At 42.7% G+C, this 14,509-nt stretch overlaps 3 protein-coding genes across 3 annotated transcripts; 1 reads left to right on the forward strand and 2 right to left on the reverse strand.

Annotated features, from left to right (window-relative positions):
• Window positions 1–203: 203 nt before the first annotated feature.
• Window positions 204–4,307, reverse strand: eaf1 (ELL associated factor 1). Its single transcript, XM_084026742.1, has 6 exons — window positions 4,017–4,307; window positions 3,340–3,434; window positions 3,088–3,224; window positions 2,593–2,768; window positions 2,253–2,468; window positions 204–1,610 (listed from the first exon to the last, which is right to left on the reverse strand). The coding sequence occupies exons 1-6, from the start codon at window positions 4,117–4,119 to the stop codon at window positions 1,561–1,563; spliced, it is 777 nt and encodes a 258-aa protein (XP_083882868.1). The 5' UTR covers window positions 4,120–4,307; the 3' UTR covers window positions 204–1,560.
• A 188-nt stretch (window positions 4,308–4,495) lies between these two features.
• mettl6 (methyltransferase 6, methylcytidine) lies at window positions 4,496–8,675 on the forward strand. The gene is made up of 5 exons (XM_084026209.1): window positions 4,496–4,989; window positions 5,304–5,438; window positions 6,012–6,182; window positions 6,308–6,449; window positions 6,630–8,675. Exons 1-5 carry the CDS (start codon window positions 4,690–4,692, stop codon window positions 6,791–6,793), a joined length of 912 nt encoding a protein of 303 aa, XP_083882335.1. The 5' UTR covers window positions 4,496–4,689; the 3' UTR covers window positions 6,794–8,675.
• Window positions 8,676–8,802: 127 nt separating this feature from the next.
• LOC311024026 (uncharacterized protein) lies at window positions 8,803–11,028 on the reverse strand. The gene is made up of 3 exons (XM_084026210.1): window positions 10,896–11,028; window positions 9,119–9,451; window positions 8,803–8,867 (listed from the first exon to the last, which is right to left on the reverse strand). The coding sequence occupies exons 1-3, from the start codon at window positions 10,966–10,968 to the stop codon at window positions 8,863–8,865; spliced, it is 411 nt and encodes a 136-aa protein (XP_083882336.1). The 5' UTR covers window positions 10,969–11,028; the 3' UTR covers window positions 8,803–8,862.
• Window positions 11,029–14,509: the final 3,481 nt, after the last annotated feature.

The raw sequence follows: 14,509 nt of genomic DNA on the forward strand, positions 1-14,509 counted from the left end.
GTGAGTTTGAAAATGGATGTTTTCCTGAACGTGGCCTCCGTTAAGACTTTTCTCTGTTCTCTGATTCTCGGTTCTCCGGAGAAACGAGAGAAAAACAACATTTTCTTCCAGACTGGAGGTGAGTGATGAACACATGGTCCGTTATCGGCACGCAATAACAAAACATACATTCATTTATTTATCTCACAATAAAGACCGAACACTGCCATTTAAATACATCTTTTAATACACTTCAACTTTGTACAAACATGTTTCACACAAACTATGAGAAAGAAAGAACCAAAAACAACAAATGACACGTGGAAGGATATGCAGCTGTAGTTCGGTCCACATATCACCCCGTCTTCATCCTCCAGAAACACAGCGATGACATCACACAGCGATGACACAACAACACTCACATCTTCCATGAAAGCACATCGTTTCAGCAACATTCTCCGAACTGAATATCTGACATTCAGTGTTTCATTCAAACGGGATCAAAACATTATTTGTGTCTGCGTTGAATGATTTATTCTGAAAAAGGTCCCGTGGTGGGACAGGAAGGGGCGGGGCTTAGCCGCTCTGTAAATTCTATGTATTGAGTATGCAGCAGATGCCAAGAGGCATAGAAACAGAGAGGAAATATCTCTTAACACTGGAATTACATTTGAAACACAACACAGAATGAGTCTCTAGCATCCCCTGCAGGTAACAGACGTCACTACAACAACAACCAGAACCTGAATCCATTGAGACGCCAACACTGAACCTTCCTGCTCTTTGCAGGTGATGAAGGGCAGTTAACTCTTTGGCTTTTTTTTTATTTTTATTTTTTTTAGAAAGCGTCACATTCACCATTGTTTGAGTTGTAATAAGGCATGAAAGGGTCCTATAATTATTATAATTATATGTAATACTTGAAAACGTGGGGTTAAAAAATACGATTTTCTCTGTTTGACACGACTGATTTGTTTTGAGAAACTTGATCCTGTATAATTAAGAGTTTCAGCTGTTTTCATTCATGGAGACATTTTGTAATTACCCAAATATATATATTTTTTTGATCAGCCTGCGCTTCACTGTCACTCCTGGTTTACAGAACAAGACGAGAACAACTAACAACTAAAATCAGCTGATGCTCCTCGCTGATCTCAACACTCGACTGGAAGTGTGTTTACATTATTGTCATGTGTGTAATTCTGTTTGATTCATAGTGAACTGGTTAAAAACGACGTGGAGAAGCTCCTCCGATAAACAATCAGACCGGGTGACGTTTCCTCGTCTGGACACACATGATACAAGGAGATAAAACTAGCTGCTCTAAGTACACACACACACATATACATATACATATATATATTATATATGTGTGTACTCTCGTATATAATCCTCAAAACCTCTCAAGTAAAAGTTTATGTTTCTAAAGTCTTGCTATACAAAACAAAATATACATCTAATAAAAAATACACTCTTCAAGTTCCAGGCTGGCCAAAGAGGGGGAGAGAGAGAGAGAGAGAGAGAGAGAGAGAGAGAGAGAGAGAGAGAGAGAGAGAGAGAGAGACCAGCTGAGCTCAGAGTTCAGTCGTCATCACTGTCGCTGCCCGACTCGCTCAGCTGAAGGTCGTTTCCTTTCGACACACACATTAATAACAATCAGACAGACTCGCACGCTGAAAACCACATGATCAATATTTCACTAATAGATCAGATATCAGCAGGAAAAACCTTCAATTATATGTCAACAACAACAACAACTTGAAGCTGGTTTTATGTAAATGAATACATCATTAATCTAGTTCAGAACGCCTCAACTGGTGAAGTTTCCTGGTGATGTATTTATTATTATTTTTTTGTTGGGTGCTGTTGTTTTTGTCTTCATCCGTTTGTTAGTTTCCATGTTTGTGAATGTCATCTATGAATTAGTCTATTGCACTATTTGTTGTCACTTGTATTGCACTATAAATACAATTTAAAAACAATTTAAAAGATTTCACCAGGAAACGTTGCCAGTGTCATCAATTAAATGAATTATGTACTAAATTACATAAAACCAGCTTCAAACTGTTGTTGACATATAAGAGTCGGAGGTTTCTCCAGAGGGAATGTTGGATATCTCTTTGTTTCACCCCGTTTTTATGAATAAAATGTTATATAAATGATGATATATGAACAAAACCTTCAGAATAAAGATGGAATGAAAGTGACGGCTTGGTGTAAAACCTAATTTCAAACACGTTTATTATAAAATAACAAACTGCAGTGATACTCACGGAGTGTGTTCATGAGCTGGTTGCTGCCCTGCTGCCGCTCGCCGCCGCCGCCCCCGTTGGCGGTGGGCTGGCGGGTGGGGGAGGTCTGGCTGAGCGGCCGGGGGGCGTCGTGCTCGCCCTCGCTGCTGCTGTCGTCGCCGCTGCCCGACGCGCTGCCGGAGTCAGAGGAGCTGCTGCTGCTCATCTGCTCGATCACCTCCACCTCCGCCCGCAGCTCTGAGCACAGCCCCGCCCACCTCATTAATATTCATCACTCACACACTTATTTTTTTACTTTAACTCTCCCTCTGTAGCAGATGATGCATAACAATAATAATATGAAATGTCTCGCCCTTCTTACCTCTCTTGATGTCATCCAGCTGGGGCTCCGGGGAGGGGTTATCCTTAGAGGGGGACGGGGAGGTCTTGACCCCGGCCCCGGGCTTCGTTGGGGCCCGGAACTGCTGAGTGCTGGGCTGGCTGGACCGGACCGACTGCTGCTCGATCCGGGCCTGGATCTTACTGCTGCCCTCCGCCCTGAAACCATCACACAAAACCATGTAGCTGCCATCAGTCCTCTATGTGGGGGTGATTGTTGTCATAGCAACGACCAGCAGGTGGATCCAAAGACAATCGCACAGGTTGGTGGAGAAACTGTGTTTTAACTCAGGGTTCCTTCAAGCCCTTTCAAGCACTTTATGCCAAATCCAAGCACTTTTCAAACCTTGAAAACACCACACTAAAAATTCAAGTGTTTTCAAGGATTTCCAGCACCCGTACCAACCCTGTTTAACTGCGTTGTGATCAATCAAATGTTTTCCCCTGAGGACGGAGGGTGAGACAGAGAGTCTCAGACCTGGTTTTCTTCACTTGGATGCTGCTGCTCAGCTTCTCCAGGACGAACTCCCCGGTGTCGTGGTTGATGATGAGCACGCAGTCCTTCTGGTACGGCCGCTTGTTTCCTTTGAACACCGTCATGGGCGGCGTGGAGCCCTGGAACGACAACACACCCGGATGTTGGTCGTCAAAAAGCAACAGTTTCACTCGGAAACACAGAATAATGCTGTGTGGCAGTAATGAAGCGGTGAGTGAGGAGGCGGCGTCTCACCGGGATGTGGGGTAACGTGATGGTGACCTCGTCTCCCTTCCCCACCTGCAGCTCTCCCTCGCAGCTCGTATCGATGGACGCCGGTTTAAAGTCATCTGTCGAGTAAAAACATTGATTGATGAGCGGCAGTAAACCTGGATCAAATACAGACGATAACGAGGCTGGAAGGCTGATATCGACATTTGAAAATAAAATGTCGATAACCATGTGATCGTGGTGAAGCAGCCAATATTCATTATGTCTTAATGACCATTTTACACCTATGTAACAGCATTACTTTGTCTAAAATACCTAAAAAAAAAATCTGTCTTGATAATTAACTGTCAGCACCAAGGTTTATTACATCTGATGCATCTTTGATGGAAGACCAGAATATCAGCAGCATCCAACAGGAAGTACTGTAATAATAATAATAATAATAATAATAATAATAATAACAGGAAACTACGTTTGTGTTTCTTCTCCTTCCTTGTATTAATGTAAATACATATTCAGACAACAACACTGGGCTGAATCCCAATCAATACCTCGAGGTTTCTAAAAATGAATAGACAACTTATTTCAACGGATGACGTAATGAAGCAGCGCGTGCAACGACATTTTCTATTCAAATGACTTAATTGGCGACACAGTTGGTGTCAGGAGATCTCATCACACTCTGCAGAGCATCATCTCACATCTGATGGTGTGGAAGGAGGACTTCGGCCTCTTCTCGAAGGTTTCCCCGAGCTTCAGGACGTGCTCCTCTTTGTCCAGCAGCGGGTTCGTGCTTCCGTTCATGGTCGCCGCTCTCGCTTTCTCAGTGATCAATAATCACATTGATAAGACAAATATTCCCCCACAGCCACGAGCCGAGCTGCGTCTTGGAAAACCTCAAGGGGGAGATGAGAATCAAGGAGACAAGTTTTAAGACAAAAGTTAGCTTCACGTGGCTAGCCCGTTAGCAAAACATCCCTTTCGTCACTCGACCACGCCCCTTCCGCTTTTGGGTTCCGGAGATTAAACGTCACACAGAAAATACAGTTTATTGTTACGCGACTCTGCTTTTTTCCCCATTAAAAAAATATAAAACTTGGATGAAAAATTAATCACACATCAAAATCTATAATTACGTGATGATGATTAACGAGCGGAACCATCGGGAAGGAGACGGAACCCAACTGTTAATGCTACACGGACCAATTTAGACACCGGACAAAGATGGACGGCGAAGCTGGAGAAACAACTCGGCGCAGGTTTCTTCTTCTAAACTTTAAGTTAATTACAACCTAATTTATCTCCAAATCAACATATATGTTTCCCGCGAATTAACGTTCCTGCCGGAAACAAAGAGGCCTTTCTAGAAGCGTCATGGCGGCTACAAAAAACGGTTCCCCCGGTGAAGTTAAAACGAGTCCACCGGGGGAAGAGGACGAAAAGACTCCGAGTGTTTTCGGGCAGATTAAGTCCTCCGAACCCGGAGTTTTGACCCCGCAGGAGGCGAGCAGACTCCGCGGCGAACCCGCGCTGGTTTCCGCCTTCAAACTGCTGAAGCTGGAGAAGGAGGCCCAGAAGAACTGGGACCTGTTCTACAAGAGGAACACGACGAACTTCTTCAAGGACCGACACTGGACCAGCAGGGAGTTCGAGGAGCTCCGGGCCGTCAGAGAGGTGAGGAACCCGGCAGAGAGGCGATGAACCCGGCAGAGAGGTGGAGAACGCGGCGCGGTTCATCCCGACAACATCTCGCCAGACTTCAGTCATGAAAGTGCAATTTTAAGGACACTTTGCTTAGCTTTCTAGAAGATAAAATGAGCCAAACGCGACACATAATTGTACTTACTATGTGATTAACAGCTGATCCACTAACTAAAGATGCATTCCTCAGCAGTTTTCCCTTTTTAAAGACACTTCTAAAGTCTCAGAGTATCAGTGTTTCCTATAATCATGATTCAGGTGATGAGCTGATGTCTTTGTGTCGGTAGTTCGAGTCCCAGAAGCTGGTGTTGCTGGAGGCCGGCTGCGGTGTCGGAAACTGCATCTTCCCTCTGCTGGAGGACGACCCCAACATCTTCGTCTACGCCTGCGACTTCTCACTGCGAGCTGTTGAGTTTGTCAAAGTAAGACATCCAGACATTATATCTATATTTAATATCTGTGAATCATCTTGTTGGCTCTTTTCTATCAACACACGACTTCATAGGCGACACATTTCCATTAAAAACTCAGTCTAGTGTGCTATCAGAGGACCCATTCTGCTGTTTTTATTCTTTTATTATATTTAAATGACAATGTAAGAGAGCAACACACACTAAATAAACGGATATCCCATCTACACATATACATATACATCTGATACCTACAAATAATAAGTAAATATTATGAACTGATAACTAAGTAAATAATAGCAGTAAATTAATGACAATGCACACACACATCAAAAGGTATAAGATAGTTAAGATAAAAAAAAAAAATAGTACAAATAAAAAGGGGAATAATAATGATAAATTAACCTAAATTAAATAATAATGATAATAATAATATTGGATACAAATGGAATATTAAAAAAATATATAATAAAAAATATATAATAAAAAATAAAACTGGTTCTGCTTGTTTAATAATAGAAGCAATACTGTAATAATAATTATAATAACAGAAATGTAACCACTTTCTCTGCCTGCCGTTGACAGAAGAACCCTCTGTACTGCCCGGAGCGCTGCTGTGCCTTCCAGTGTGACCTGACTGAAGACGACCTGAGGGACAACGTGCCCGAAGGCAGCGTGGACGTCGTCACGCTCATCTTCGTCCTGTCGGCCATCCACCCTGACAAGATGAAGCTGGCTCTGCAGAACATCAGCAGGGTGAGAACGAAGGGTTGTACACATCTAGAGTGTGTACAAAGAAACGTGAGCGTTTTAATGTGTCTGCTGGTAACCTCCCCTCTGAGCGGGTCCAGATGCTGTAACGTAACACATGTGGCTCTAAGGTGCTGAAGCCTGGAGGCCGCGTCCTCTTCAGGGACTACGGCCTGAACGACCACGCCATGCTCCGCTTCAAAGCCGGCAGCAAGCTGGGGGAGAACTTCTACGTCCGCCAGGACGGGACCAGGTCCTACTTCTTCTCCAAAGGTCAGTCAGGGGGCTTCTGGGATGTCATCTCTAGGTTTCTTTGTGGCATTGAGACAGATCGACGGATGGGTTGAGATGGAGAGATTTGTGATAGATTTGTGTGTATAGATTATTATATGACTCATGCAGCTGTTTGTCGGTAGTGGAACCGTTGTGAAGCGTCTCTTCGTCTGCTCTCAGAGTTCCTGGCCGAGCTGTTTGAGGAGACGGGTCTGGTGTCGGTCTCCAACGACTACGTCCTCAGAGAGACGGTCAACAAGAAGGAGGGGCTTTGTGTCCCCAGGGTCTTCCTGCAGAGCAAATTCACCAAGCCCAGCCAATCACAGGGCTGCTCGCCCCCCTAGACCTCAGACACACAAAGCATTCAAACGTCTGCTTTAAGCATCATTGGCCATCGTGCTGCTGTCGAAGAATCCTTCAGACCACGATGGAGATCAGCTGATTAGTGGAGATCCACCGACGTCATCAGCTCCTTCGCCATCAGATGGAGATGAAGACAGTGTTGCACTAGGACTCTGAGCTGGGACTCTGAGCTGGGACTCTGAGCTGGGTCCAACCTGGATCTCAGTGGACGTGTTTGTGGTCCGGGACCCGTTTTAACTCTATTTCACAGCTCTCATTGAGCTGATCAGCCTGTAACCCTCAACTGCCCTGATACCGAGTCCTGCAGGAACGAGTTCCCGCTCCCTCGTCTCCAAGTCGGTCTGCTTTTGTTTTGATTTCTAAAATAAATTCTGTGTTTTAACAGAAGCTGGAGAGATTTCCACGTTTTGTTCTACGATATAAAATACAGCAGTAAATAGGTCTCTGGTGGATTTGAAAGCGGTTGCAAACAACTTCTCCGTCAGCTGACGTGAGGTCATGTGACTGTTTATAGTCCAACGTTTTGATGATTTGATGATTCAAAAATCCTGAAACTGTTCGTTTGTGCAGATTATCTTCTTGAACAAAATGCGTAAGTATCATAAAGGAGATTATTTCCTGCAATAATCCAACGGAAGACTAGAGTCTATACATGACAATGAAACAGTCTAAATGTCTGAGCTTCTCTGGTGTGTCATTACACATGTTGACCACACGAGTGCGCTGTTGGCTCACCAGGCAATGCAGAGACGGCGTATCCTATATTATGTTATTAATGGAGTGTGTCAGTCAAAACAGAACTGTTATCACAGATTAATAACTTCAAAATACAGATTCATGTTTGTGTTGAGTTTATTTCATTCATTAATGAACACTCAAATAGTTTCTGTCCAGCGTGTAGATGTCAGATATTCGCTTATGCTTAATGATGGTTTTGATTTTGATATTTGCTTCCCTTTTCTGATTCTGAAGTTAATGAATCAAAAGGTAGAAAGAAATATGAGAAAGATCCAATAATTTCCTGGCTCTCTGATTGTTCTTCTCTCATCGTTTCTTCTTCTGTGGACGTTGAACATCTGACTGAGTTGGAGGATTTCAGTGGTGAGACAGGAAGTCATGATTCCGGTCAGCAGGAAGTTCACGGTTTTGGTTTGTTCCACTGGGCTGATGCTGCTGCAGAAGGTTTTATCTTTTCAGCTTTCACATAAGAGAAAGTGTGCCGTGCTTCATTACCATAGCAACCACGAAGCACACCAGTCATAACCGGATGGAGAGAGTTTGTGTTTGTGGGCGGAGCGTGGTCGGGGGCTGAGAGTGATGGAGGTCGTTGGTTTGGACCGAAGGAGGTCGGAGACAGGAAGTCGTATGTGGTTTACTGTCGTCGGATCTCTGCTGCTTCCTGAACACACGCTTCCATCTGTTAAAACACCGTTGTCAGGCTCTATCAACCTCACACACTACTATTATCACTACTACTATTGTGCTTTTATTATTATTATTATTAATAATGTGCTTTGATTATAACTATAATTTGTTTTTACTTTTTATTTATTAAACACAACAGAGCATTCCCTGACATTGGACCTGAGAAAATAAATAAATAAAATGAAAAACATAAATGAAGATGAACAAAAATTTACATTTTATTATAACTATTATAATTATGCAAAGTAGATGAAGATAGTTATCTATTCCAATTATTTGTGGCAATGTTGTATGTATTGTCCCTGTTAAATAAACAATGAAATAAATACATTTTAACTTTATTAATTTGATCACTTATACAAGCCTGTTTTTGTCTGTGGACTCTGACATCAGTCTCCTGGTTCAGGTCCTGTTTTCTGACCCTCCCAGACCTCATCCCCTATACATGGACTTCACCGAAATGTAATCTTTTGTTAAACTTCATCTTTATTCAATTGATTTATATTCCCTTAAAATAGATGAAGTTTGTCTCAATGCTTTTATAAAATCACTCAACGCATTGGAAGACTTTTATGAAACAGACTTTAATCCATTTGTGAACAGAAGCAAAGTCGAGTCTCTTTCTTCAACCTGCAACAGAACGGAACAAAACGTCAGTGTGAATCGTCATAGTGGCTTTTCAAAATAAACTTCACAGGAAGTTAGCTTTAGGAAAAGGGCTGGTTGGACTCACGTGACTAAATGTCAACGTTTCCTTTTAGTTTGAGACGAGACACTAACAGCGGTCTCCTGGGTGAAAGTCCTGACGGTTTGTCTAGTTAACGCTCATAGTTACAGAAGGAGCAGTGATGATGATGTCATCGTCATCCCCACTAACGTACCTTGGACGCTTATCCCGATGAAATGTCCCATTGCCGTCTCTCCGCTCTCACATTCGGCCTTGCATTGAAACTCGCCGTCATCCTTCTCAGTCAGGTCCAGAATCTCCGTCACGACCTGCCTGCGTCTCACATTGTGGGAGACCGTCTCATTCACCGTGGTGAAGTACTTCCTGGGGTCGGTCAACTCAACGTTGAGGTCACTGATGATTCGATACCAGCGAACCTGCAGCAGGCCGCAGGCATCGAAGTCATAGTGGGCGTCGCAGGAAAGTCTGACCGACGAGCCTTTGGTGGGAGTGATGCTGCCCTTATGATAAACGACCTTCAAGGTACCTGCAGACCAGCGGACAGGAAACACCTTCTTTACTGGAACATCACCTCTAGAGTCTCCATCTAACACGGTGACGTATTTACACTAAACACCTCTAGAATCTCTATCTAACACAGTGACTTATTTACACTAAACACTTCTAGAGTCTCCATCTAACACGGTGAAGTATTTACACTAAACACCTCTAGAATCTCTATCTAACACAGTGACTTATTTACACTAAACACCTCTCGAGTCTCCATCTAACACGGTGACTTATTTACACTAAACACCTCTAGAATCTCTATCTAACGTGGTGACGTATTTACACTAAACACCTCTAGAATCTCCATCTAACACAGTGACATATTTACACTAAACACCTCTAGAGTCTCTATCTAACGTGGTGACGTATTTACACTAAACACCTCTAGAATCTCTATCTAACACAGTGACTTATTTACACTAAACACCTCTCGAGTCTCCATCTAACACGGTGACTTATTTACACTAAACACCTCTAGAATCTCTATCTAACACGGTGACGTATTTACACTAAACACCTCTAGAGTCTCTATCTAACACGGTGACGTATTTACACTAAACACCTCTAGAGTCTCTATCTAACACGGTGACGTATTCACACTAAACACCTCTAGAGTCTCTATCTAACACGGTGACGTATTCACACTAAACACCTCTAAAGTCTCTATCTAACACGGTGACGTATTTACACTAAACACCTCTAGAGTCTCCATCTAACACGGTGACGTATTTACACTAAACACCTCTAGAATCTCCATCTAACACGGTGACGTATTCATACTAAACACCTCTAGAATCTCCATCTAACACAGTGACGTATTCACACTAAACACCTCTAGAGTCTCTATCTAACACGGTGATGTATTTACACTAAACACCTCTAGAGTCTCCATCTAACACGGTGACGTATTTACACTAAACACCTCTAGAATCTCCATCTAACACGGTGATGTATTTACACTAAACACCTCTAGAGTCTCTATCTAACACGGTGACGTATTTACACTAAACACCTCTAGAGTCTCCATCTAACACGGTGACATATTTACTCTAAACACCTCTAGAATCTCTATCTAACACGGTGATATATTTAGACTAAACACCTCTAGAGTCTCTATCTAACACGGTGACGTATTTACACTAAACACCTCTAGAGTCTCCATCTAACACGGTGACGTATTTACACTAAACACCTCTAGAATCTCCATCTAACACGGTGACATATTTACTCGAAACACCTCTAGAATCTCTATCTAACGCGGTGATGTATTTACACTAAACACCTCTAGAATCTCCATCTAACACAGTGACGTATTTACACTAAACACCTCTAGAGTCTCCATCTAACACAGTGACGTATTTACACTAAACACCTCTAGAGTCTCCATCTAACACGGTTATATATTTAAAACCATTACTAACCTTTTTCCTGTTGCTCTGATAAAACACACAAAGTCATCAACAACAGCACCGTAGGTCCGTTGGGCCGAGTCATTCTGCTGCTGCGTGTCTGTCTGCTGCTGTGTGTCTGTCTGCTGTGTGTGTGTGTGTAGGACCTGTCTCTCTGATCAGTCATACAGTAGCGCCCCACCTTCCTGTCTGTGGTCAGGAAGGTGTTTTTTGAGCACATTTCACACCTAAAGGCAACATAAAGAGGCTTCACAGGTTAAAATCTAAAGTAAGCAAACAAAAGCAGGTAGAATAAAAACATTAAAGCAAAACAACAAATACATTTGATTTGAAAAGAAACGGAATTCAAAGCGATGAAATCAGTTCTGCAGTTTTTCAGACTGTATTTCTCTCTTGGCCTTTGCTCCGACACTAAAGGCGGCTTCACCGGGCTTCGTTTGAACCGTGGGACCCCCCAGTAATCCAGAACCAGAATCCTGCTGGGTAGGAGGGCTGATACGTATCAGGACCTAAACCAGTCAGTGGATTCTGTGAGGACCTGGTCGCCGGTCCTTCTCCAAGGCAGCAGCATCCTGATGAGCTTGAAGGCAGGGGAGGGAGGCGCCCTCTTGTGGTGACAAACGAATAGTGTCACTTTTCTTTTCTGTAATAGAATATAACATACAGTATTTTTATTAATCGCTCTCGCACGAACAACTTTATCAACACAAACAGACTTTTAATAGAAACATAACCCTACTGCATGAATCATAATGATGATAACAAAGAAGGAATGTTTGTATATATTATATACAACATATTTGTGGTATTTGTATTTTCTTCTGATACCTGGATTCTGGACTCTTTACTAGAACAAGATACATTTTCCTCCAAATGTGATTCACAACATCGTCCAGTTATTATTATTTAATGTTATTTTTAGAGCTGGTCTGATTTCTCAGGCTTCGGATGCCCAAGACAATCAATCTGAAATCATGTGTAATATCACCAGAAGGATCATCCTCTGGCGAGAATGAATGTCTTCAGTCATTTTTATGACAATCTGCTGAATATCTTTTTTGGCATTTCTTGAGTCCGGTAGAAGTCTGTGTCAGATCAGAGGAAGGTCAACCAGTTGTGATTCATCATCTGGGGATCATGAATTTATCCACAGCGAATGAATGGCCATTAGTTGTTGAGACATCTTGCTTCAATAATACAGTTTAATATATAAATATACTGTATAAGTCCATCATTTCACTGACTACGATGAGTATTTATCCCAAAAATGTGAGAGAAATATGAGTGATATGTGTTTTAACTGGATTACTCCCTCAGTTCCTCTCAGTAATGAGGAATTCATGAAGAAGTGAAAGAAATCAGTCAGCTGGCGTTTGGGGGTTGAATCTGCTCTACGATGTGATGATGCAGCGTTCTCCTCCAGACTCACTTACAACGCTCGCTCACCATTAAATCTGTTCAACGGAAACAATCGCCGTCTCTTCTGCTCTGAATGCCACCATTGTTAGCGCTCTTTAGCCGTTTAGCTGACGGGGAGGAAGGTTCACGTCTCAGAACCCTGACGTAGAAACGGGTCCTGGAACCCTACCAGGACCACGTCTCCCCTGAACCCCGTCCTCTGGACCGAGCCTCCATGTTTCAGGGCTCCCTCATCAGGGCTGCAACAGCTCAAATATTTGGAAAATATTTGGAAAATCTTGGAAAAATCTAGAATAATGTGTCATATTTTATTTGTTAATTGTGTTTCAAACTAATAATAGTAACTAAAGATGTTGGAGTAGAAAGTACTATACTTCCCTCTGTGACGTAGTGGAGTAGTACAGTACTTAGTAAAGTACACACAGGACTTTAACCAAGGAGGCCGCTGTTAGTGTCAAACTAAAAGGAACCGTTTAAAACATTTAGTCGTTAGTCAGTCAAGTAAACATCAACCAACTCTTATCCTCAACATAACTTAGTGGTTTTGTTGCCTAACCTTTAACTTCCCGTGAAGTTTATTTTGAGACGTATGATGTATGAAGGTCTTTAAAGTTGCATTCTCTCTGCTGACCACCAGGGGGCGACTCCTCTCTGGTTGTATAGAAGTCTATGAGAAAATGGTCCTACTTCTCTCTTGATGTTTTATCTCAGTAAACATTGTAAACATGAGTTTATGGTCTCAATCTCTAGTTTCAAGTCTTCTTCAATCCAGCATGATGTTAATTTAGTACATTATGGTCCATTTAGAGTCCACCAGACCAGAAAGCAGGGGATGCTTTAGGGGGCGGGGCTTACCTGCTGATTGACAGGTCTCTACCACGCTACCAATGCTAGTTAGCTACTAAGATGACTTTAACACTTAGCTGTGAAGTTGACCATGAATCATGAAGCTAACTTTGTTAGCAGCTTCACACCAGAATCCACATGGATCCAGATCCAGTAAGGGTGCTGCTCTGCATGCTTGTGTTCATCAGATCCACCCGTCGCTCCTCCACAGTACAAATATGGTCACTTCCTTTCACTGGTTGCTGAACTTGAGTCTTTAGAACCGTAGTCCAAAAACCATGGGATGGCGTCACCATGACGACATCAACTTCTTATACACAGTTTTTGGCTTATTGTCACTACATGATAAATCGACCCTCGAGGGAAACGTAGTGGATTAAATCTTGAACTCTAAAATGAAACTAACTGTTTTATTGATCCTTCTCGTCATTATCTAAAATCGAAGGCGTTTGCAAATCGTCGTTAGCGTCCCGGTCACCCTGGTTTCCATCCATCAACGTCGCAGACCTTTGGAAGAGCGATGCTTCTGTCCGGAAGCAGCAGTGTACCGTGATGACTGTTATTGAGACGAATCTCCAGCAGAACAGAACATGCTGACGGGACTCTGGACCTCCTCCGGGCCCTGGAGGGCGCCGCTGGTCCTGTTCTGCAAGGAAAAGCAGAAACCGGGTCATGTGTCAGCAGATCTGCACCTCTGGATGACTCACTGTGTAAATGCAAACGTGCAATATCTTTAAATAGAGACTGGAATCCAGAATATGAATCCTGACTGTTGGTTTTTGGGGCTCAGTCCTCTTTGCCCTGTTCAGAGAGTCTCTGAAATCCCAGCATGCAATGCAAGAGACGTGAAGACATGTCTCTATTAGTACAAAGCAGTTGAGTAACAACGTTCTTTAAATGTTCTAGTGTTGATGAGAATCATCGGGCTGAACCGCCGGGCGCCAGAAACACGGTGGAAAACGCTTGATTTGATTTGTTTCTGTTCATGTTTTTATGTTGTTTGTTTTGTTTCTTTCGTCTTTGGTGAATACATGAAAAAGCGTGTCGGCTGTCTGATGGCGAAGTGTTGTTGTTGTTGGGTCCCATTAGTGTAAACTGGTTTAGGATGAAGATGAGGGCAGCTCGGTGGGAAAAAGCAGCTTTCATCTCTGAGCGTTTCGAGGTCAACAGATGATCTTTTATTAACCGTTAAATTATTCTAGGAAAACTGCGTTTAAAGACATGAACCTTGATCAGGACAGGAACCAGAAAGAAAACACAGGCTTGATATATAATTTAATTTTGAGACAAAAGAAACCATTTATAACATCAGATTTAATGAAAGTATTTACCACTTTAAGGCACCGAACCGTGTGATCCTT

The sequence above is a fragment of the Eutrigla gurnardus genome (assembly GCF_963514095.1).
Source record: "Eutrigla gurnardus genome assembly, chromosome: 14".
Lineage (NCBI taxonomy): Eukaryota > Metazoa > Chordata > Actinopteri > Perciformes > Triglidae > Eutrigla > Eutrigla gurnardus.